Source organism: Bubalus bubalis, chromosome 17, assembly GCF_019923935.1.
Source record: "Bubalus bubalis isolate 160015118507 breed Murrah chromosome 17, NDDB_SH_1, whole genome shotgun sequence".
Taxonomy (NCBI): domain Eukaryota; kingdom Metazoa; phylum Chordata; class Mammalia; order Artiodactyla; family Bovidae; genus Bubalus; species Bubalus bubalis.
In genome coordinates this window covers 67,618,063-67,643,883 of record NC_059173.1, presented here as the reverse complement: position 1 = coordinate 67,643,883, position 25,821 = coordinate 67,618,063, and the positions used below count along the sequence as shown (strand labels likewise).

The 25,821-nt window shown below is 46.7% G+C and overlaps 1 protein-coding gene across 8 annotated transcripts in view; it reads right to left on the bottom strand.

The window, feature by feature from the left end:
* FHDC1 (FH2 domain containing 1) overlaps positions 1 to 25,821 on the bottom strand; it is a 44,040-nt gene that overhangs the window by 5,834 nt on the left and 12,385 nt on the right. For 4 of the 8 annotated variants that reach the window (XM_044930548.2, XM_044930546.2, XM_044930549.2 and 1 more), the window contains exons 3-12: positions 17,752 to 17,813; positions 16,996 to 17,098; positions 11,989 to 12,051; positions 11,823 to 11,908; positions 11,636 to 11,736; positions 8,501 to 8,571; positions 8,290 to 8,397; positions 6,478 to 6,548; positions 4,332 to 4,449; positions 712 to 876 (exon numbers count right to left, since the gene is read on the bottom strand). In XM_044930548.2, the coding sequence (XP_044786483.2) occupies positions 712 to 876; positions 4,332 to 4,449; positions 6,478 to 6,548; positions 8,290 to 8,397; positions 8,501 to 8,571; positions 11,636 to 11,736; positions 11,823 to 11,908; positions 11,989 to 12,051; positions 16,996 to 17,098; positions 17,752 to 17,813 (948 nt within the window). The other 4 variants (XM_044930551.2, XM_044930553.2, XM_044930552.2 and 1 more) reach the window with 4 other exon arrangements.

The following is a 25,821-nucleotide window of genomic DNA, read 5'->3' as shown; positions in this document are numbered from 1 at the left end:
GTGCACTTAAAACTGAGGGAAAGAGGTGCACAGGAGTATTTGGTTCCTTATCAACACCTAAAATGATGGGCTCTTGTTCTGTTTTTAGTTGGCAGATGAAAGTTCTATGTGCAAAGTCAAGAAACCCAAAGAGTTTTCTGGATTCTGCATGAACTCAGAGATTACGACCTGGAGGCTGACAGGCAAGAAGGCGGCAGTTGTGTGCAGACAGCAGCCTGCTCCCTTAGTCTCTGGGCATTCTGAAGCCTGCTCTGGCCAAGGACAGCCCAGTTGCCCAGATGCTGACCCCTGGCAATGGCTACAGAGCTCAAAAGAGGGGCAAAGGGGCCTTCCGATCACCCCACTTCAACAAAGGACCCCCTGAAGGAGGAAAGTGTCTCCTGGGAAGAGAGAAGGATCTTCAAAGAGATGCTTTAATAGCATGACTGCCAATCCTAAACAAACCTGATGAATAAAATGCTTTTAGAGCATCAGTGCGATCACTGGAATGAGCAGCACATGTTAGACTTGGCAACAGGGGAGGGCTCAGGGCTGAGAGGGCAGAGCCTCCCCGGAATCCTGAGGGACAGCCAGGCAGCACCACAGGGGCCAGACTTCCCGATGCTGTGAAGCCACTGAGGCACCTTTCCGCCACAGGCAGGGGCCAGGCTGGGAAGAGGAGAGGCAGAAATCCAGACAGCTCAGAAAACACGGAGATGCCACGAGCTGTACCTTCACCGCTTTGTTGAATCTGATGCAGAAGTCTCTGAATATCTGCAGGCACTCATCCAGCTTCACGGTGTCCTTGTCTTCACAGAAGAAGTCGATGAGGCTGTGGGCCTCATCCTGGAGCTCGCGCTTCCATTGCTCCAGCTCCGCCAGCTTTTCCAGGGCAAACTGCGGGGGAGGGACAGACAGCAGACGTGGACGTGAGCGCTCGACGGCTGCCAGGGGTCCGGGGCTCAGTCTCAGATCTCACGGCAGGACCCCCAGAGCCGACAGGGGAGTAAGTCACCCCAAACAAAACTCTGGGGAGCAAGGTGGACCCCTGTGCCAGGGGAGCCAGAGGAGGCTGAGGAGCTTTAACCTGGAGGCTGTCGCCAACCCAATGTCCCCCTGTAATGTCACTGGACATGTGGCACCGGCAAAGTCGGTGTCATTAAGGGAAACCCCGTCTGCCTCTGTTCTTCCTGCCCTCACGACTGAGTCACACACTGGTCATGGGTCCGTGTCAGGGCCCCAGAGGTCTCTTGTGTTGACCAGTTGTCTTATTCACAGTTGGGAAGGGTTTAAACTTAATCCCAAATGGGCACTGTTAGGTTTACACGGAAGCCTCATGTGCTTTCTTTTTTTACTGGGAAACAAGGATTTTATGAAGAAGGCGTGCATGGGGTATATTCCTTTATGAAATCACACTTTAATTGGGTTGGCCAAAAAGTTTGTTCAGGTTTTTTCTATAAGTTTTTCCCCCTGAACAAACTTTTTGGCCAAACTGATATTTAAGAAACTTCTTCCTGTGTAGGGGGCCAGGCCTGGGCAATGGTGATGCTGTGGGCTGCCCCCTGGCCACAGGGCTCGCGTCAGGAACACAAAAGAGAATCTCAAGAGAAAGAGAAAGTTTAAGAAGACGCGCTCCTTCCTATCCACTCCACGCACCACCCCCTTTCAAAGCCCTTTTCTCACACCAAATGCCTTCGAGAGGCAGTAGGAAACCAAAACTATTTAGGAAACCAAACGCCAGGGAAAGGAACCATCTGAGTCAGTAGCCTGAGGCAGTGTGTGCGTTCACGCTGTGTTTTTCTTTGTGGAGGGAAGGGTATTAATGGAAGGATAAATCTCTGCCTGTCCTTCTTGCACAGGGGGAAAGATGGATCCTAGCCAAGAACAGCTCAACTGCAGAAAAATAGGACTTTGACAGGAACCTTCATGGGCGCTGACTCTACCTGGGATATCTCATCGTCAGATCCCGTGGGGACGGCAGAGTGCCTGGACGCTTGCAAGCCCCCTGGGACTTGGAGAGTGACACATTCTGAACAGAGCCTGAAAAGCCACCATGCTTGGAGTCACTGGCCTAGAGCTAGTTTCTGAACTCTTCCCTCATGGTTGGCATCACAGATGAAAAAGTTCAAAGCAACAATGGCAAAGCGTGAATGACAGATTGGTAGTGGTGGCAGCCAATTCAGCTTTTCAACTCAAACTTGTCTGCTATGGAGTATCAAGTCCACCCCAGTACACTTGATACTTCTCACCCAAAGGGTCAAAATGTGAAACAGATCTGCAAATAGTAGATCATTTTTCTACTCAGAAACCTTCACTGGGGCTTCCCTGGTGGCTCAGTAGTAAAGAGTCTGCCTGCCAATGCAGGAGACACGGGTTCAACCCCTGATTTAGGAAGATCCCGTATGCCGTGGAGCAACCAAGCCTGTCCACCAAAATTGTTCAGCCTGAGCTCCAGAGCCTGGGAGCCGTAAGTACGGGAGCCTGCCCATCCTAGAGCTGTGCTCTGCAATGAGAGAAGCCGCTGCTGTGAAAAGCCCATGCACCGCAACTGGAGAAAAAGCCAGAGCAGCAATGAAGACTCAGCACAGCCAAAATAATAAATACATAAATATTTTTTTTAAAAACCCTTCAATTGTTCCCCACCTGGCCTAGAGAGCAAAGTTTTCAGACTGGCATTCAGGGCCTTCTATGGCCTGACCCTAACCTACATTAAAAATTGTATTTCCCCTATTTAAAAAGAAAGTAAACTTGAGGAAAATAAGTAGCTGTATGGAATATTTCACTTACACAGATAAAAATGAACACCAGGAAGATGAGTTTCGAGTGAAAACAAGGCTGCCTCTCAGCAGCCGTCTGGGTGTGCGACTTTGCATTGTAAGCTTTCCTGTGCTGCCATTTAACAGGAGAAATTAACATCTCATATAAGAACCGAGAAACAGGCCTCCAGAATGTGCCTCTGAATGTGTGACAGGCCTTCTCCTCACATTCCTGGGTTGCTCCACTGGTCTGAACAGGCTTATTTATTGCTGAGTGCTTTCCTAGCTCCTGTTCATGTGATTCTGTGGTGATGTCTACTTAGTTGTCTCAGAGAAGAAAATTTGTGCACTTTTCAGGGAAAATTAAAGTTCAGTGATGGTTGAAAGAAAATACAGAATACGTGTTTAATAATAAAAATGAACTCCCAGCAGAGCCAAACAAAATCAGGTGTTCCCTGACGGGAGCTGCAGCTCTCAGCATCTGATGTGGCTTCATTGCAAGGAAACCAGGGGAGGCTGAGGCTGACCTTGGTCTGATCTTCAAGCACACGGTCCCTTTCCCACCTCCCAGGGCAGCCCTGCCTCACATATCTCGGCTCACAAGCCTCAAAGCCCTGACGCCGAGGTTTCAGACCTGTTTGGCGAAGGCAAATTGAGTAGCACACCATTTCCTGAAGACTGAAAGCCTGAAGAGGTGCCACTTCTTTTTTTTTTTTAAATAAGGAAGATAAAAGAAGTATGTCAGACTATGTGATTAGTGAGTCACGATGACCTGTCACAAACAGGTCCACTCTGCTGGGTTCTGTTGACGTTACTCGGGGCAGCTCCCACCACACCCTGTGGGCCGGTGGATCTGGGGTGGTAGGAGGCTCTGGCTCCAGTGTGCTCTCCTGCCTCCCTATAAAACATGCCAAAACGGAGCTTGTTTCTTCCACAGAAACAACTGAAGGAACAACAGCCCAAGTGCCCAGGTGTCTTTAATGAGAACCTCATTCTGGCATCCAGAAGTTTAACTGGAAGGCAGGAACTCCAGAACTGAGCTTTCGAACCAAAACCCGAGTCACAAGGCAGCAGCTGCCAAGCGTAAACAACCCAGTCCACGTGGGAGTGGGTGCTGTTCTGCAGACGGAGCAGAAATAAACAGAGACCCCATCGCTAACCAAGGGCTCAGGGTCAGACGTATTGCATATCCTCTGCCAAAAAACCAATCCAGCAAAGAATGCATGCTCAGCTGCTCAGTAGTGTCCAACTCTTTGCGACTCCATGGGCTGTAGCCCGCGAGGCTCTTCTGTCCATGGAATTTTCCAGACGAGAATACTGGAGTGGGTTGCCATTTCCTTCTCCAGGGGATCTTCCTGACCCAGGGATCGAACCCGGGTCTCCTGCGTCTCCTGTATTGCAGGCGGATGCTTTACTGCTGAGCTACCAGGGATGCCCCCATAAATACTGGGCACTGAAGTATCAAGCTCCTTTGACTGGCTTAGTGGGGAAACCATGAATGGGAACCTGCTGCTTCCACAAACACAGCCCTGCAAACGTAACTGGCCTCACAGGGCCACTGAGGAGGAGATAGAGGGACTGACTCGAATCACTCACCTGAAGGAAATCTTCCATCTGCTGACACAGCTCTCGATCCCGCTGGATGTTTTCCTTGAGAGACTTCGTCCTGACAAAGAGCGAGTGCAGCTCCGCCTCCGTGTTATCCAGAGATAATCTGAAACAAAAAAGGAGAGAGTGGGCAGCTGGCACTGGGGCTGAGGGGGCGGCCACCCCAGGGACATCAGACGAGACCCTGGAAATAGAGGGCTGCTGCAATCACCTTTACCACCCTCTATATTTATAGTCCCCTCCTATGTTTTCTAAGAGGCAATTCCTTCCTAAAGACACATAGTGGTTCAAAGAGAGCCGGCTGTAATTTTGTTCTTGCTGGAGAGATAACCACTTGCGAAGCTTTTCATAAACTAAGTCTCAACAGCTTTATGCCATCAGCATTAGCGTCCAGCAGGACTCACATACTTATACTTTCCTCTGGCCACGAAAATGCAAATACAAAAGCCCTAACCCATGAAAAGCAAGGTGGCAGCACATGCTGATAACCAGGACGTTACCGGGGATGCAGAGACACTGCACAGACTGAAGGTTTCCTGCCGCAAGCAACCAGAGTCAGTCCTCTGGGGCTTGGAGAGAATGGGCACACCGCTAAGAGTTCTGCAGAGAAACGGTGGGATTGCTGGCAAGGCTTTGGTTCTAAGTGTCACACCGAGACCAATAGAGCATGAATGATGCTCATGTCACCTGGTAAAGTGAACAGGTGAAACCTAAGTCCAGGAGGAATTCAGTTAGCACATTCATAGATCAAGATGCTTCCAAGCTTCCAGGTCAATTCTCACTTTTCTTTACACCGTAGTTTTCCACCTTCACTGGCACCCACCTATGTCCTATTCGTACTTCACTTTCCAGTTCAAATAAACCTTAGTAAGTTTTTCCTAGCTAACCTTCCCCATCTAACTCTGACCAGAAATGGGACCGTTATTTCTGTGTGTATCTCTTAGAAACATTTCTGTGTTGGAAGGAGGAAAAAAATATTTTCACGCAAATTTCTTTTAGTAATTCAAAAGTGAAAACAGTTTACATCTTAGCAGATGCCCATTCTGTGGGAGGAATACTCTGGTGATCTGTAAATATGAACTATGTCAACTGTTCACGCTTAGGGCCGATCCTCTCACTTTGGGAAAGACGTCGTCCACGGTTCGATGTTCTCAGGCGGTAACCCTGAGATGCGGGCCAGTGGTGGGCGGGGCTTGAAAAGCTGCGGTTGGTGTGTTCATGCATTTGGTTCCCAGCTGTCCCAGCTGGATAGAGTCCCTCAGATAACAAGCAGATGACAGGCACCGGGCTGATACGTGAGGTGGCTGCTGCTGCCTGCTCACGGGACATGGCTGTGGCTGCGGGTATCTTTCCCCAGCTCTGTAATCGACAGTGCCACTTGGCAGCTTGAGGTCAGCCATGGCGGCATGGAAATCAGCAGTAGCTACAAATCAGGACCTTTTACCTTAAAAGCTGGCTATGGGACATTACCACCATTTAACATTTACACGCATGGGTATGTATTATAAATTCAAAAGCACAGGGCTCAGAATGGATACACAGATTATAGCTACATTAAAATACACATCTATGTGAGGATCAGAAGCAAAGAACAGTGATGTAAGTAGAGTTTTATGTTTGTTAGATACTTTCTCTGTGAAGTTGAGTGACTAATTTAAAACAAAATCCTTTCACAGCCCTTGATATGGTTCCAACTTCTTTTAATGCAATAGAAAGTAAACGTACCATGTTAGATTCTAAAGGAATCAGTGAGGTAGGGCCCCGAGAGCTTGACTGATGTATACCAACTCCAAGTGCTGTGTTCTTTGAGCCCTGTCTTTTGGGTGTGGAGGTATTTGAAGTTCTTAATCCATATACATACATTTTTACACTGATGATATTCATTAGAATAAACTGCAATAGGGTTTTTTTTTTTAGATTAAAAATAAAGATTAATTTTTGAAAACCCCCATAATTCCAAAGGTGCAAACACACCTCTGTAACCAAATGAAAGGAAGGTCTCAAGTTCAATTAGACAAAACTTTTGAAAGTTCAAACCTGAATCCAGAAGTTGTAAAATATCAGTTTTTATAAGAAGGTGGTTAAGAAAAAAACAACCAACCACGTTTGTCTCACCATACTCTTTCTTGTTTACCTGGCAGCCTCCTGAACATGAAGCAATTTTTCAGAAAAATTTAGAAGCACAGCATCTTTCTTTTGGGCTTCCTGGAACAAAAACAGAATTTTCTCTTACTCTATGGGGACAAAACTGGAATTTTATCTACTACAGTAGGAGAAATTTTTCTCAGGGCTTAAAGGAACCCTAACATCATGTCCCCCTTTAAGGCTTGATACAGTCAAAGTAATTCCCAGAGACACAAACTCAGTCTGACATTCTCAGTAAGACTGGGCAGAAATCTACTCTCAAGAAACATTTAACTTCCCGGAGCAACTGATCCTGACATGAAACACAACACATGTGTGTGAAAACTCAGTGGAAGGAGGAGGCGGCTTCGCAGGGCCCACTGCTCCTAAAAGAATCCGATCTATCCTGCTGAAAACCACCACACCTCTGAGGACGCCTCCATGTGACCCAGCCACCAGCAGCTGTTAGACCAGTCTGCAGACTGAGCCTCATCAGATGGCGCACAGGCCACGGAGGAGTCTGGACCCTTCCCCTGTTCAGAGGGTACAAGGAAGGCAAGTACGAAGGGGGAAATTTGCAACTCAGGTAACCTCCCCACAAGGGGCAGGGACCAAGCCATACAGAGCACCTGGATACGGGGATCTAACAGGGCTGAGGAACACATTTTCTGGTCTTAATGTCCTGAAAATGGACTCTTCAGTTAGTACCAAGTGCAACATGCCCTCTGTCTTCTGAAGAATATAGTAATAATAGGGTGTATTATTTATGGAGAGCTTACTGTATTCAGAACACTGAGTTAATAATCACACTCTGGAATTATCTTCCTCCGCCTTCTCAATTACCTAGTTTTGAGGTTATCACTCCCCTCCCCCCCATCATTAGATGAAGAAATTGAGGAACTTAAGGCTTACATAACTTGTCTGAGGAAGTACAGCTAATAAAAGACAGGTCAAAAATCTCCCTTCTGTCCTGATCAGAAGCTCACACTTAAGCCTGCAACACAGCCTTCTTCCCAGGTTAAGCTATGTCTAGATGACTGCTGTCAAAACAACAAAGAGATTCAGCAGGAAAAACAAGCCCTCACAATTCGTTATTTGAGATAATTTAACAACAAAAAGGGAACTGTCCTTGGCTGATCTTTGGCTTTGTAACTAGTTATCTGGGGGTCACACAGACCCAGTCCATGTGTCCAAGTGATGGACTGGGTTCAGACCCCAAACTCTGTGTGGATGGCAAGGCTCCCTCACCCCCAGTTCACAAAGAAAACGAAGTGATCCATCCTCTCATTGCTCTGACCCCTCACTCTTTACACACAACTCCAGTCAACTCAACACTAGAAAGAAATGTTTCAACACCCAGGCCTCTGCTGTCTATCCCATGGCCATTACTCGGATTCTCAATGATCCTAAACGATGAATGCCAGCTTCCACCAAGAGGCACCCCCATTTCTCTTCTCTCTCCACTTCAACCCATTCCCCACACTGCCTCATTTTCCTAGAAAAAAACATCCCTGGTCATGCCGTGATGATGTGTACAAACCACTGCTGGCTCACCAGGGCTAATGCGGGAAATCCAAATTCCCCAGCTGTGGGTGTGAATCCTTCATCACCTGGCTTCACCAACCTCTGAGCCCAGTCCTGACCCCCCACCTCCCTCCAGCCCTGTAACTCCAGGTGCAGCTCAACCCAGGCATCTGCACGCAGAGCCTTCTGGGCATCCACCAGGCCCTTTTCTGACGGTTTGATGCCACCTCACCCCTCTGAAAAACTTCACTGCCTCCAGCGGGGGTGCACGAACACTCTGTCAACCATTTCCACATACCTGTGCAACAAAGTGCAGGAGATTCATCCCAGGTTTGTTTGCTTTTGTGTCTGCCAATTTGAGCAAAGAAGACAGTTTAAATCCTACTGCATTGCCAGCATACCCTCCCTAAAGAAGACAAATCAAAAGAAAAAAAAATATATACACACTTTTAGACAGACAAATAAAGTTGGAAATGCAACATTAAAAATTTTTTTTTAACTTTACTTACTGCATTCATGATATTCCCTGCTTGTAGCACCAAGTGTAATATGGAATGTAATTCCTCACATGACATCAGCTCTGTCAGAAAGAACACACCACGGTACCTTAGAGAAGCCTGCAGCTCAAACTCATGTAAGACAGCTACCACACCCAAGTTTAAGTGTGTCTGAAGCAAACTCTGACCCTAAACTGTACAAAAGACTGAAACAAACAAAGAAGTGCATTGCCTGGTATATCTAATGTGCCACCTGCTACCGGCGGTGCCCATCCCAGTGTTAAACTGGGAATCAAATATGTATGACACTTCAGTTCAGTTCAGTTGCTCAGTCGCGTCCAACTCTTTGCGACCCCATGAATCGCAGCATGCCAGGCCTCCCTGTCCATCACTAGCTCCCGGAGTTCACTCAGACTCACGTCCATCGAGTCATCCAGCCATCTCATCCTCTGTCGTCCCCTTCTCCTCCTGCCCCCAATCCCTCCCAGCATCAGAGTCTTTTCCAATGAGTCAACTCTTCGCATGAGGTGGCCAAAGCACTGGAGTTTCAGCTTTAGCATCATTTCTTCCAAAGAAATCCCAGGGCTGATCTCCTTTAGAATGGACTGGTTGAATCTCCTTGCAGTCCAAGGGACTCTCAAGAGTCTTCTCCAACACCACAGTTCAAAAGCATCAGTTCTTTGGCGCTCAGCCTTCTTCACAGTCCAACTCTCACATCCATACATGACCACAGGAAAAACCATAGCCTTGACTAGACGGACCTTTGTTGGCAAAGTAATGTCTCTGCTTTTCAATATGCTATCTAGGTTGGTCATAACTTTCCTTCCAAGGAGTAAGCGTCTTTTAATTTCATGGCTGCAGTCACCATCTGCAGTGATTTTGGAGCCCCAAAAAATAGTTTGACACTGTTTCCACTGTTTCCCCATCTATTTCCCATTAAATGATGGGACCGGATGCCATGATTTTAGTTTTCTGAATGTTGAGCTTTAAGCCAACTTTTTCACTCTCCACTCTCACTTTCATCAAGAGGCTTTTTAGTTCCTCTTCACTTTCTGCCCTAAGGGTGTGTCCCATATACTTCAATGACGAAAATTTTCAAGGAGCGGAAAATACAAAAGTCTTAGGAAACGCAGCATACTGTGCTATAGGAATAATCTACTCGACAGTTATTTATTTTTTCCTTTATATCCTTTGAGATTGTGTTTATGGACTATGAAAATGGATAGTAAGCAGCATTTTGCTTAGCTGATGAGCTGTGAGGAGATACAAAATAAACAGGCTGGCATGATATGTAAATAACTTGCAAAGCTCCAACTCTTAGAGGCAGGTACCCAGAGAATCTTTCCATTTTATTCAAAACTAAACATTTTATTTGGATTGGCTTAAAGGTTTCAAAAGGAACTCAATCATTGTCATACTGGTAAGCTAGTTCTTTAAACATAAATCTTTTGTATTATCCACCAAGACAAACAATATTAAAATTTGTTAATGTATTTGAAAAGATAAAGAGATAATTTAATTACTAAAATTACAGTACGTATAGGTAATAAAATGTCACCTATGATATTGGTAACATTCTCCATTATGTCTGGTATCACTTTCAAAAAGTTACACTTGGATCACTGCCTATAATGTGTTATCTAAGAAGGCCAGGTTTTAAAGGGTAACCAGATAAAAAACATTTCCACGGTGCCCACAAATTTGCATCGCTTAATATGAAAACACATTCTTCCATCTCTATTTGAACAGAGGAAACAATCCTTTCAAAGCTGCTGCTTTAGCCTTAGTACAGGAAGAAATTTTAAAAGGGCTCCATATTGAAAGAAGAAAATGCCCTTAATTTTTAGTCTCTTCTCTAAATGAAGAAAATATAATGAGCTGAAGAAAATGCGACTTAATGTCAACACAAGCCAGAGTCACTAAGCAGGGAAAACAAATAGGAATAAGCAGTGTACCACAGTAACTAGAGATCCAGAAAGGGACCAGGAGGAAATGAAGTCAGGGACCCCAGGTGACAAAGGAAAACAGGAGTCCAGGGAGCGCTGGAGACTCTGCCTCAGAGATGCAAGGAGGCTGCTATGGCCAGCGCTCTCACTGGCCTGCCTGCAGGAAAGCAAGCTCCCAACTCAGCGGAGCGAGACATCAGAGCGGCCCGAGGAGGCCCTCCACGGAGGCAAGCGAAAGTCAGCACACTGTTCAAAGGACCGGAAATGGCCGGCTCGCTCCTCTCAGACGTGAGCGTCTGGGGGGCACCTCGGGGTGCGGGGGACACTGCTGGGGAGGGGTCAGGAGGGAAGGAGGCCCGCTTCCCAGAGAGCAGGGCGCAGGGTCAGAGCCGCCAACAGAGGCCAGATCGTGGGGGGCACGAGCGGGTGGGGCCCAGGCTGTGAGCACGCATCACCATACACACATATGACACACACAACGCATACACAGGATACACACACAGCACACAGAGAACACGCAACACACACATACTCTACACACACACCACACACACTAAATACACCACACACAACATACAGCACACATACCACCCACACACCACCTACAAAACATATACCACACACACACACACACACACACACACACACACGTTCAGAAAGCTAATCTAGGCGAGGAACAAGAGCACACTGCAAGCAACAGGCTTATTCCTAAACTTGAGAGACAGGCTTCCCTGGTGACTCAGACGGTAAAGAATCTGCCTGCAATGCAGGAGACCTGGGTTCAATCCCTGGGCCCAGAAGATCCCCTGGAGAAGGGAATGGCCACCCACTCCAATATTTTTGCCTGGAGAATCCCATGGACAGAGGAGCCTGGTGGACTACAGTCCATGGGGTCACAAAAGAGGCGGAGACGACTGAGCAACTAACACGTTCCCTTTCTGAGATGAAATAACTTTCTTTTATTGGAGGATAATATACTAATTCATTGAATGACCGGTCAATTAATTAAATTAATTAACGGGGGAGTAAATGGAGCTAAACCTTAAATACCATCCTTGGTAACACGTCATTTCCCTTTTGAGAGTGTATCAGAAATGGAACTTCCCATATCTACAACTTTTCATCTGAACAGTTTTTAAAAAATAGGCTGCTACCAAAATTAATAAAAACAAATTACACAAAGCATCATGTATTTACTCACCTTTTGTAGCGTTCCTTAGAATCGTCATATCTGTGTAGAGAGAAGAACAAGAAGGCAAAAATTCCTTCTTTAGCACCATGGCTTCAATCCGCAGAGAATAGCTGAAAAACAAGAAGCAGAGCTGTAGCGTGTGAGGCTGTTGACCTAGAACCGTGCGCTGCCAAGAGCAGAGATGGGTGGTCCTTACTTTGGCACCTGGATTAAGCAGTGCAGGAAGGAGTCTGCCAGGGACAGCTTGGCCACATCTCCACTGAACGTCTTTAGTTTCTTTATCTGAAAGACAAATGGAAAAGGGGCGGGGGGTCAAGGAAAAAGGACCAATGATTGAAATACAGCATTATTTTAAATCCCACCTTAGAATTCCTTCCAGAAAATAAGGATCTCAGAGCTAAATTCAAATTAATAAACATGTAGACCTAAGGAAAGACAAAAGAAAGTCATTGACTAGTTTGTTGTTTCAAAGAAACCCAAACAAGCAAGTTAGGGAGAGGAGAGCTGCGTCACTCATGTGGGTATAAACAGCCCCACACAAACTGCAGAGCTGAAGCCACTGGAGTGAGTCCTCGGGGGGTTACTAAGGGAGCCAGGAAGAGGGTCAGGCCCAGTAAGTTCAGTAAGTCATAAGCTGGAGGGGAGACCCTTGTCTGGAAAAAGAAAGAAGAGACTCGATATATATAGTCACTCTGCTAAGTCACTTCAGTCATGTCTGACTCTGTGCGACCCCATAGACGGCAGCCCACCAGGCTCTGCCGTCCCTGGGATTCTCCAGGCAAGAACACTGGGGTGGGTTGCCATTTCCTTCTCTAGTGCATGAAAGTGAAAAGTGAAAGTGAAGTCACTTGGTCATGTCCGACCCTGTGCGACCCCATAGACGGCAGCCCACCAGGCTCCGCCGTCCCTGGGATTCTCCAGGCAAGAACACTGGAGTGGGCTGCCATTTCCTTCTCTAGTGCATGAAAGTGAAAAGTGAAAGTGAAGTCGCTTAGTCGTGTATGACTCTTCATGACCCCATGGACTGCAGCCTACCAGGCTCCTCCATGCCCATTATAATAACCTAATTTTTAAACCTCTTGAAAAATAGGAATTAACCGTTCAAAAACAGGGAGGAGGGAGTATTTGCGAAGATCCCCAAACTGAAACATCTGCATCAATTTTTTCTGAAATACAAAAATGTAACAGTGCAAATGCACACCCCAGACTCCCCAGTATTAAGTCTGGGCCTTAAGACTACATTTTCTTCCTGATGGGCAAAAAACAGCCATTTATAGAATTGCATTATTTCCCCTACCTTTAGGGCCTCAAAGTGAATTTTCCGTTTTCAGCCTTACTAAGTTTAAGGAGAGATGGAACTTCTGCATTACTTAAACCCAAACTAGTGCCTAGTTTCTGAACTGAAAAAGCCACAGGATGAATTCTGATCCCTCCTGAACTAGAGTCTAACGATTTACCATATATAGGCAGGGGCAGAACGGGGCTGTCTGTGTCTTTTATAAGACCACATATGTAGCATGGGCAAAACTTCTGAGAATCACAGCACGGCTTCCTGTCTGAAGCACAAGAACAGGTCATGCTAAGTACACTTGGTAGATATTTCTATTAAACATGTGCTGAACTGTAAATGAACAATGATTAATTGCCTTCTCTTATATAATGAGTGAAAAATGTTTATGGAGTTTAAGAAAATAGTGATACTAAAGATAGTATTTGATTTAAACGCCATGTATACAGTTCTTAATTCCATTTCAAAATGAGATTTATGTTCATTAAGAGGGATTACTGTGCCTTCACAGTGAGGGAGGTAAAAAAGAGAGGTAGACAAACCCTGTAATTATTGTGTATTCTCATCACCATCAAAAAGCATTTATCAAATGTTGTTAGGCATCATTTTCTTGGCTGAGCCGAGGGACTCTCATTATGACCCGGCTGTGCCCGGTTTCTGCCCTAACAACAAACAGCCTGCTCCTTAAGACTCATGCATTCCACAGAGCAGGCCTCCTTCATCCTGGCTAAGTCCACTCACATGGCCGTGAAACAGCAGGGTTTCCCACCAAATAGCAGACCCACCCAACAGAAGACCCCAGGGCTTCCTTCTCTCCCAGGGGCAGAGTGAACACACAAGGTAAGAATGAGGTGATAAAAACATCAGGAGGGGCAAGGCAGCTTGCTGCTCCAGACAGCAGCGCCACCTCCAGCCCCAAGTCCCTGATGCTGAGCCGGCGGAAGAGCACCAGCACCCACAGAGGACACGGCTCCTCCACGGCCCACGGCTCCTTGTCCAGCCCCCTCTCGGGGCCCAGGCAGGGAACATGCTTTCATTTCTGGGTCTACCATCTCCCTCTTCCCTGGGACCTCAGTTGGTAAAGAATCCACCTGCAGTGCAGGAGACCCAGGTTCGACCCCTGGGTCAGGAAGATCCCCTGGAGAAGGGAATGGCAACCCACTACAGTCTTGCCTGGGAAATGCCGTGGACAGAGGAGCCTGGCGGGGTCTTTTCCAATGAGTCAACTCTTCGCATGAGGTGGCCAAAGTACACCATCTCCCTCTACAAGTTTTAAACAGGAGTTTGAGGCAAGACGAACAAAATGTGCCAGATAAAAAGCTTTGTGGTGAAGGGCAGGAAACACCAGGAGACACATGAACCCGGGTGAGCTGGCGGCCACGCCGGTCCCGTTCACCAGCTCAGCTGCTGCTGACGGGGTCACCACGCTGACACTCACACTGGTGCCTCGGTCCCTGTGACAGCGGAGGTGACGCAGGCCTGGGGGCTGGCCTGGAGCAGGCAGGGGGTGGGGAACCCTTGTCCTTCCTTCCTCAGAGGGAGCTGGTGAGGGTGGCCAGGGGGTCAGATGAGTCAGGCCAAGCCCTCCACCCTCCAGGGCCCGTCAGTTCTTATGGCACGGGACAGGGTCTCGTCAGTTACCCGAGGAAGAGCTTACAATGTCACCGTGCGGATCGGATGAAAAAAACACACCCAGCCCCCACGGGGATGATTTACCGACTCTCTGTGCCAGAGCTGGGCTGAGCACTCGCTCCCTGTGGCCCTGGCTTGTGCCAGGAACTCGGGGCACGCGGTCAGTGCACGGCCCCTCCCTGTGCTAAAAACGAGCACGGGACGTACCCCTCGGGCTGAGCAAGGTGCAGTTGTGTACCCGCTGATGCATTTATCAGCGTGTTTCTGCCTCATTCCTCAGCCTCTTTCACTGGGCCCTGCCTCCTCCTTGGCCTCTTCTCCAGCCTCCGCCCCCCACCCAGGGCTCTAGGGTCACCCCCGTCGCGTGGGCGTCCGGGGTGGCCAGAGCCGCCCAGCACTCACAGCAAAGCCAGCCTGTCCCTGCAGGGGCAGCGGTCGGGAGGTGGCTCCTGCCCAGGGAGGCACACAGCCCCCAGGGAGGGGCTGAAGGCGGGCTGCCAGGCAGCCTTGGGGACTGTCAGGGCGTTCCTGCCACAGGAAGCTCAGCTCCCGGAGGAGGGTGTGCCCCATCGAAGGCCAGGAGGTGGGAATGTAAACGAGCAGAGTGTGACCAAACTTGTCAGATATACAGAGCGAGGGGGACCCTGCAGGGGGAGGGGACGGTGGGTCCCTGGGCTCGGAAGGCCCTGCAGGACCCCAAGGCCTCAGCGGGACCTATCTCGTCTCTGGGGTCAGCGGATCATCGGCGGATGAGAGTGCCTGGGGATCCTCAGGGCAGCGCTGGGGTGGGTTTTGGTCACCTCGTCCTTAACCGCCTCTTTCCTCTGAATTATTCCCACACACAAAAAAACAGGATTCTTGAAAACGAGAGGTTGGACAGCTAAGTTGCTTCTTTGGAAGATCCCTAAGTCTGCCACAGCCTTTGCATTTAAAGATTTTTCAAACATAATTTTCAATTGCCTCTGATTTCTAAATCAGGAAGGAAGATAATAAGGAAACCATATCTAACCTCCTCCCTCTTCAGTGGCATAAAGCTGGCAGCCTCCCCTCACGCTTAACTCCCACTGAGTTGGAAATTCAGAGCTCTGTTAGGAAGGTACCGGAGCAGTGCTCAGGAGCAGGCATGAGAAATGCCCAAGCAGGGATAAGATTTCCAGAGCAACCAAACCTTAAAAACTCAATTCATGAAAACTATCCATCCTAATAAAAGATCTTGAGTACACCTGAAACACAATACTGTAAATAATATAGTTCAATTACAAAAAAAGATGTTGGAATGCCTTTCTTCACAAAAAAGATTAAGGAGTGTTCAGTAGGTAGGATCCAGGGTGAACTGTGATCTAATGTACTTCACCCTCAACTCTGTAGGACCCTTTCCTAACAGTAACAAGCACCGTTAACTAATCCTGGCTTTGGAAAATGACAATTAATCTGCAAACAGAAACCTGAGGTGAAGAGAGCAGCTCAGAATACCTGAAGGCCCAGTCGCCCACTAAGACCCTCAGCTTGGCACTGTGAAGTTAGCATTGACGGAAAAGAAAAAAGCATAAATACATTGTTTTTGGTTACTAATGGTGCTAAAATCAAGTTCCATAAATTATGTCTGGGAAAAGGAGAGAGATCGGGGAGGGAGGAACCAGCAGCGTATGTAAGAGGGTAACTTACACTTTTTACTTTATAGGACTTTGTATTATTCAAATAACACGTATTTATTTAGCCTTTTACTTAATTTTTTTCAAGGGTCACTTATTCAGAAATAGTACCACAATTTTGGAAGGTTTTACAAAACTGTCTTTCTCTTTTTTTTATCCTATCAAGCTCCTAATCATGCAAAGATTCAGTTAATTCAGTCCCTCCAAAATCAGTAACTTTATTTATACTGCGGTACTATATTGTCACCACAGCCATCTCCATCTTCAGTCAGTTAATATATACAACATCTATTAACAATTTACCTACCTCTTAGTTTTTAGAGCATCTTTATTCAGAAGTGGTCAGTCTTTCCTTTTTTTAAAAAAAAATGCATTATCAAACAACCCCAGGTACACCCTAGGCAAAGATCACCTTAGCTGACAGAAAAGGGAACTAACATTTATTGAGCTCCCCTGTGCCAAGTACCACGTTAGCTGCATAACGAGGGCTTAATCATCTCAACAATTCAATGAGGTAAGCCTCATTATCCTTACTTTACAGGTGAGGAAAATAAGGTTCACAGGACTTAAGAAACTTGCCCACTTTCTCAATTAAGGGAAGGAATGTCAATTTAAACCTAGGTTCTTTAACTCCATAACTTGTACTCGTTCTACTGGGTAACTTTTTACTGTTACAAGAGAAAACTCGGGCTCTGGGTAAAAGAGTGCCCATTCCATGTGAGTTCTGACATTCCTAAAAAAGATGACGCCTTTATTATCGCTCTTAGCATCAAAAACTCATGCCCCAAATTCCTCACCTCCTCTGACTCTGGCAAAAGCTTAAGAAATTCTCGCAATGTCTCTGATCCATAGTGTTCACTCTTTCCGTGATGGATATCTTCCACGATGGACGGAGGTGACCTTGAAAAGACAACAATCAGATTCCATTTCACATTTGCTGGAGTGCCTGAGAAACACAAGCCAGTGGAAATGAAAGCAGATCGCCTCCACCCTCCTTCCCACCCCGCCTCCCTCCCTGTCTGACAGGTGGTCTCGTGTCAGTGACCATAACAGCCCCCTGCCAGGGCACGCAGGGGGTCCTGACATGCCAGAGGTCCCTTCCATGGGAAACCACCCTCGGGCATCCCAGAGAGGCTAACAGGAGCATCTTCTCTGGGAGAAGAAAAGCAGTTCGGTCAACCTCCTGGAGCCAGAGCCCTCTCCTTTCCACGTTAGCACACCTGAATTTAACCACTCTTTGACTCACTTGTCCATCCTCCACTAACGGGGCAACACCTCAGGTGAATTTATAAATTCCCTGACATGTCAGGCTTGAAGAGATGCCCCAAGGCAATTCTCCCTGAACCCCAAGCGACTAGATTACGCTTTTATAGAGGAAAACAGCAGCAAGTGACAATCACCTGGGGACCCTTCACGACATGTGCCTAAAAACAATTTGAAGGGATGAGGGAGGCCTTTCCCTCATTAGAATCTGCGTTTCAGCTCACACCCACAGAGTCTGATGCTGACAGCAGAGGTGTGACTAAAGTTTCAAATGTGTGCAAAAGTCTTACTTCTTAAATTGCTTAAGAAATATCCCAATGTTCATGCTCCGTTTTGCATCCAAAAGAGTAATCTGGAAAAAAACAGAAGACACATAAGATTGTTAAAGTGTGAACGAGAAGAGCTGGAGACTACTGAGCCTGTGCTCTAGAGCCCAGGAGCCACAACTACTGAGCCCCGAGCTGCAGCTGCTAAAGCCCCAGCACCCTGGAGCCCGTGTTCCGCAGCAAGAGAGGCCACCGCAATGAGAAGCCTGCATGCCACGACTAGAGGGGAGCCCCGCGCTGCAACCAGAGAAAAGCCCACACAGCAGCGAAGACCCAGCACAGCCTAAATAAACAAAATGATTTCTTAAAAAAGAGTTGGAGAAGAGAATTAAGACCTATCAAAATACAACATAATGTATTAATATAAGAGAATGTATTAAAGTAAGAGAATAATTCCCAGTATGTAAATCTGCAGACTGATACCTAATATAGCTTCAAAATATTATCTCTGCAAGCTTTCTGCAATATTTCCTCAATGGTAACAATCATATAAATATATATATACATTTTGGCCAAGCTGCAGGGCTTGGGGACCTTAGTTTCTTGACCAGGTATTGAATCTGGGCCCAAAGAAGTGAAAGCACTGAGCTAACCACTGGACCACCAGGGAATTCCTATATAGATCTATTTTAATATTGCATAATCTCTGATGCTGGGAGGGATTAGGGGCAGGAGGAGAAGGGGATGACAGAGGATGAGATGGCTGGATGGCATCACTGACTCGATGGACGTGAGTCTGAGTGAACTCCAGGATATGATGATGGACAGGGAGGCCTGGCGTGCTGCGATTCATGGAGATGCAAAGAGTTGGACATGACTGAGTGACTGAACTGAACTGAACTGAATCTTAAATAAACTATATCAACATTTTCTAAATTTTACAATTTCCTCTTAGAACAACACAGCCCACATTTAAAAGCCCCAATTTGGAAATAGCTGTCTTAGCATAGCAAGAATCATATGAGATTTGAACTCTGAAGGTATTGCGGCATGAGCTCCAACCCTGATTTAGGGATGTTAAAAGACCAACATTGTTATTTTCAGAAACGTAATAAAATTCTTAGTATGTTTCTAAACAAAAATTTTATTTTCATTCAAAGAGTAGATCCAGTAGCCCTTTTAAAGGAGGAGGTAAGAAAGTGTCCTACACTTTTTTCAGAATTTAAAAGGCAATTTATAAGGGAAAACTCGTAGGCTGTATTTTACCAAGTCTAAGATGCTTTCTTTTTTGGCATGCGAGCATTTCTGGAATCCTCGCACCGTCCCGCTCCATCCGCAGGGACGTGAGTCAACGCCTGGCCAGCGTGTGCTGCCCGTTAGCCACGCAGTAGCTATGGGTTACGGGGTTCCCGGCATGGAACCACAGCGCTTGCGCTCACAGTGCTTGCTTGTTTTACTTGGTAATGGCCCCAAAGCACAAGCGTGGTTACACTGGCAAGTCAGATGTGCCAGAGAGAGGCTGTACAGAGCTTCCTTCAAGTGAAAAGGCGGAAGTCCTTAACTTAATAAGGAAAGGAAACCTCATTTGCTAAGGTTGCTAAGATCTATGGTCAGAAAGAATCTTCCACCCATGAAATTGTGAAGAAGGAAAAAGAAATTCCTTCTAGCTTTGCTGTTGTACCTTAAATTGCAGAAGCTACAGCCACAGTGCATAAGTGCTTTGTTATGTTGGAAAAGGCATTAAATTTGTGCCAGATATTTTGAGAAAGACCACATTCACATAACTTTTATTACAGTACATTATTATTCATAAAATAAAAATTCATATTCTAAGGCACATCAAGGAAAATGTAAACAATTTTTTTTCTCTGCTCTTTAGCCTCCTCTTTCTCCTCTAGGGTGTATCGTGTATCTGTCTTACGCATCGACCAAAACTCCCCATCGGCAGAAATACCTGCTCACCCATAAAAGGCAACATTCTCTTGGCATCCACGAGATAACTCCTTAGGAGATAACCTTCCTTCTTAATCTTGTAAGGGGCCACCATGACCCATCACCCACTGTTTGCTTTGTATGGGTAGATCTGGGTTGTGTAGAATGTACAGCCCTCAGTCTCAAAAACTGATACAACTGTGCTTTTATGTGGAATGAGAGGAGCAGTTCTCAGAGCTTTCTGGAAGGCTGTTCCCGGGGTATAGTACTCAATTTGGGGCAAATAAAATTTTCTGTCTTTTTTAGATAAACTTTGTTCAGCAACATCATAACTGCTCTGTTTTACTATTCCGCATTGTTGTTAAGCTCCTACTGTGCCTAACTGATATTGAACTTTATCACAGTTATGTATGTCCAGGGAAAAACACAGTACAGATCTTCTGCAGTTTATGTCCCGATAAACCCGTCATGAGTTGAAAATACTAAAAGTGCACTTCACACTCCTAAACGGCTGACATCACAGCTTAGCGCAGCCTGCTTTAAATGTGTTCAGAACCTTACCTGAGCCTGCTGCTGCTGCTGCTAAGTCGCGTCAGTTGTGTCTGACTCTGTGCGACCCCATAGACGGCAGCCCACCAGGCTCCCCCGTCCCTGGGATTCTCCAGGCAAGAACACTGGAGTGGGCTGCCATTTCCTTCTCCAATGCATGAAAGTGAAAAGTGAAAGAGAAGTCGCTCAGTCGTGTCCGACTCTTAGCGACCCCATGGACTGCAGCCCACCAGGCTCCTCCATCCATGAGATTTTCCAGTCAAGAGTACCAGAGCCTACATTTGAGCAAAATCAGCTAACACAAAGACTATTTTATAATAAAGTGCTGAAGACCTCCTGTAACTGACGGAACGCTGTACTGAAAGTGGAAAACAACGTCTGTCAGTGCATCGGCTCCTTCCTCTAGAGATGGCACGGCTGCCAGGAGCAGCTGCACACCCACTGCCCAGTATCGGAAGACGGGACTGTACCGCAGACGGCCAGTGCGGAAAGAGCAGACCTCAAAAGTCCAAGCACGGCTTCTACGGAATGTCTATTGCTTCCATACCATCGTAAGGTTGAAAAACCTTAAGTCAAAACCATCATGGGACCATCTGTATATATGGAGTTTGGTACTGTTCATGGTTTCAGGCATCTACCAGGGTCTTGGAAAGTATTCCCTGCAGATAAGGGAGAACTACTGTAATAACTGGGGAGGGCTTATCAGACTGAAAATTAGAACCTTTTATAGAAGGTAGTAGTAATGTCAGTCACTCAGAGGTGTCCAACTCTCTGCGACCCCATGGACTGTAGCCCGCCGGGCTCCTCTGTTCACAGGATTCTCCAGGCCAGAATACTGGAGCGGGTTGCCATGCCCTTCTCCAGGGGATCTTCCCTACCCCAGGATTGAATCCGTGTCTTCTGCATTGCAGGCAGATTCTTTACTGTCTGAGCCATCAGGGAAGCCCCTTTTTAGGGGGTGGGTATTATTAAACACAGAAGCCATTTCTTTGGAAGTAAATATCCAGCCAGAATACCTGAAGGAAAGATAACCTTAAAATTCTCCCATTTTCCCCATTTGGTTTTTGGAGGAGGGAGACTAGCTAAATAGGAATGTTGCTACAATGCTCTTTCTTTCCAAATGTATGTGATTCATTGTGAACAGAAAAGAATCAGGTTTCAGATTAAATTCCTGATCTCTGGGCCTGCTTCTAAGTTTATAAGAGGCAGCAAGATTGTTAACCAAAGTTAATGGGACTTCCTGGCTAGAAGGTTAAATTTTTACAAGAGTATGGTTGCCTGCTTTTGAAGACTAATCTTAAACAATCACATTATTTACTATCTGAGGGGTTTATTTCATCTTAACACAATCACCTGCCAGCCATAAAATAAACTCCTAAGCTAAAAGGACAGGCTCCTTATTGGAATCCTACCCAGGGATTACAGTTCAAGTTCACTGTGAAGGGAGGGGAGAGGAGACGGGAGAGAAAGTCACACTTCACATCCTCTAAGAGGAGAGCTTACACCAAAAAGAGGAATCTGGATTTCAGACAGAAAACGATGTGGTTATTAGAATTCACAACTAAAATGTAAGAACATGCACACTGATCTGAAGAGCTTTTTCTGCATTCATATCTACCCAGAATGGGGACAAACCTTCTTTTATATTTTTTCACTAAACTACCGCCTCCTGCTATGTCTAACCTTGATGGCAGTACCCTTGCCCAGCCCCACCCTCAGCCTCTTCACCCATCGGCCCTCGGGGCTCTGTGTGCTCACTCTAGACCCACTGCTGCTGCTGTTGGAAAAGCAGGTGGAGAAATCACTGTCACTGTCCCTATTTCACAGATAAGGAAACTGAGCCTTAGGGATGTCATTTTATACCTTCCCAAAGCAACAGGCTCTCTGGTTCCTATTCACCCAGTTCTTATGACCTTCCCTTCTGCTGAGGATACAGGAATACAGAGAAATAGCGAAGGTCCCCACCAGCCCAGTATTCACACTGAGATGCTTTTCCAGGAATGGGGGCAGGTCTGCAGAGAGTGGTCCACAGGCCCGGCCAAAGCCCCAGGGCTTTTCGCGTGGGACAGACGACAGCACCCAGGTTCCGGGAGCGGAGCTCTGAGCCAGGAGGGCACGGTGCAGGGGCCACGCCTGGGGCAGCAGCAGTCTCCACACAGCTTGAAGTGAAGCTTCAGAACCTGGTCCGTCATTAGAGGGGCTCCTCAGGGAAAGAGCACCTTAAAGGGAAACCGGCACCCAGGGCCTCCTGCAAAGCACAGGAGAGTGAGGCGGCTGAGAATGCTGTGGGGACGGTGCCCTTCTCTCCAGGCCTCCTCAGCTGTGCCCAGTGTGGGCAGCCTCCTCTCAGAGGGCATCACCTGCGAGCCTCCCAAAGCGGTGTTATCACACAGTCCTTTGAAGAGGGTTATCAGGACGCGTGTAAATTAGCTTATCTCACTTCCCCAAAGGCTGGCCGGAGGTTCAGATACGCGGCAGTGTAGGGCGGGAGGTGCTGGTGCTCTGAGTCACCCCCAGGAGCGCACTCCAGCGGCCCAAGAACAGGGTGACTGACCCGGCCCCTCCCTCCCCACCAGTTCAGTCAATCCTATCGACTCCTCGGGACACCACAGCCTGCCATGCCCGTGACCTCGGCGTGCACAGAGCTCGTGACCGTTCCCACGAGGGGCCTGCCTGAGAGTTCACTACCCCCGGTGCACAAGGGAGCTGAGATGCGAGGGCAGGAGCCCAGCAGCTCTAGGAAGAGCCTCCCCGCAGGCCGCCAGGGCCAGGGCTCAGGCCTGTCTGCAGCCCTGTCTCCGTGCTCAGGGAAGCTGGTGAAAGCTCCATCTAAGCGCTTCGTCTTTCTTCTGCCATTCTTAGACTCTCATCCATCTGCTCCAAACTCTGCCTCTCATATTCATTACAGGAAGAAGAAACTTTCCTTTTTAAATTGTGGTAAAATACACATGTGCTGTGCTGTGTTCAGTCGCTCAGTCGTGTCTGACTCTTTGTGAGCCCATGGACTGCAGCCCGCCAGGCTCCTCTGTCCATGGGGATTCTCCAGGCAAGAATGCTGGAGTGGGCTGCCATGCCCTCCTCCAGGGGATCTTCCCCGACCAGGGGTTGAACCCAGGTCTCCTGCATGGCAGGAGGATTCTTTACCAGTTGAGCCACCCAGGGAGCCCCAAAATACACACAACAGTTCCCATTTTACCATAACAGGTAACCATTTTTTAAGTGCACAGTTCAGCGGCAATAGGCACACTCACATTATTGTGTAAACATCTCCAGAGCCCTTCATCTTGCAAACCGAGGCTCCGTCCCAGTACACACTAATCCCCCCTCCCCACCGCTGGAGGCCACTTGCTACTTGTCTCAGACTTCAGAACATTCTGGGACTCGAACAGAAGCTGACAAAGAATGACTGATGCCTGAATTACTATGTGGGAAAATTACATTAGTTTTCACAAATTTAGAAAAGCCAATCTTCCCTCCTCCCTTTCTCTTTCCTCTCCTTCCTTTTTCTAATAAGCAACTTTAATTCTTTCTTATGTGGTATGAGCAATGAGCAGTAATTATAATATTACTACACACACCACAGTGAATGACCTCAAGTGTTTCAACGTTTACATTTTTTTTTTTTCAAATTTCAGTTTTACGGACATGTAATTGAGAAATAAAATTGTAAGAAATTTAAGGACTACATGGTGATTTGATATATATATACACACACTGCATGCTGACATACATTCCCCTCATCTAGTTAAAGAACATCCATTGCCTAACATATTTCTCTTTTGTGAGTGTGTGTGTAGAGTGAAGTTCTACTCTCTTAGCAAATACAGTGTTATCAACCAGTCACCAGGTTCCACATTACGTCCTCAGACCCCATTCATCTTACAGTTTTCTCTGTGAACACCTATTTTGACCCATCATACTGATGTCTTATAAGACAGTCCCTTTGCTCCTTTGGCTCACTTCTGGCAGTTCAGTTTACTTTCTTTGGAGGAGACCAGATGGCTAGGACTGTCTTCCCCTTCAGAGCATTTCAGATTCTGTAGGGAGACAAATGCAGCCCTAAGTAACCAGCTCTGGGGGGCTGAAAAGCAGCGCTAACAGATGGACAGGGGCTTCTCAGACCTGAGACCACTGAACTCAGGAAAGAAGATGGAGTTTGAGTTGAATCTCTTTATTACTACCCCAGTAACATTGTTTGTTATTTCTAGTTACTTTATTACAGTTTATTATTGTCCCATCTGTAGCCTCTTCAAGTTAATTTTTAGCTAACAAAGATACACAGACAGTATTTCATAACCTTTTCCCCCTTACTAAATGTTCTAATTTACTATTTCAGATGTTGCTTTTCCTAAATTTAGCCATTCTCAAATCCAGTTCTTCTCTGTCTCCCAGTAATTTCTTCCTTCAGAGTATAATGGAACTTATTTGTAATGCTTTATAAGCTCTTTAAAGCCAGAGCCAACCGCATAACGGCAGGTCATTTCTGTAGGAGGTTGTTACATTTCAAGGGGACATAATCAGATTCGTGGTATGTCTGAGTCTCCAGAACTATGAGCTGTGTGGCAGCAGACTGGAAAGCCACACTTCCAGGCTCAGGTCGGAGCTCCTTGGCTACAGGCTCCCCGTGCATGCTTCAGCTTGCACAGTTTCAACCCTGGACTCCACTTACTACTGAGGGAATTGGAAGATGTATCCCTGGTCTGTGTTAGACTACCATTCTGCTGGGCTGTAACTTCTCTAGAAGAAAATCTAATGAGGGAATAAAATAGCATGTACTGTATTCTTTTGCCAAAAAAAAAAAAAAAAGAAGTATATGTAGTATATGTGATACTTCTTACTTTGAGCCATGTTGGAGATAGCATGAAAAATGGAAATGAATTCTGGAACCCCTGTGATGTGACAATATTACCTAATCTATCCTTAAATCCATCTACCTTCACTACTTATCCTGAGTACTGAAGAGTTGAAGAGTTAGATCACCCTACAATACAGTCGTGGTGATTTCATTTTTCTTTCTAGACAGCTGTCTCTCAGATTAGGACCTATATGTGTTAAAAAATATCTGCACACCCACCATTCACAGCAGCATTATTCACAAAAACCAAAAGGTGGAAGTGACACAAGTGTCCGTCAAGGATGACTAGATAAACAAAAGGTGATAAATATATGCCTGCATGCTCAGTTGCTCAGTCGCGTCCGACTCTTTGTGACCCTCTGGACTGTAGCCCACCAGGCTCCTCTGTCCATGGAATTCTCCAGGCAAGAGTACTGGAGTGGGTTGCCATTTCCTCCTCCAGGGGATCTTCCTGACCCAGAGATCAAAACTGAGTCTTGTACAACTCCTGCCTTCGCAGGCAGAATCTTTTACCACCGAGCCACCTGGGAAACGCTGTGATATACACATGCAATGGAATATCAGCCTGAAAATTCTGGCACATGCTACAACATGGATGAACCTTGAAAACACTGTGCTAAGTGAAACAGTCCTGTCACAAAAAGACAAATACTGTGCGAGGTACCTCGGGTAGTGAGACTCATGGAGACAGAAAGGGGAAGGGTGGCTGCCAGGGGCTGGGGGGAGAGGACAGTGGGAACAGTTTTTATTTTGCAAGA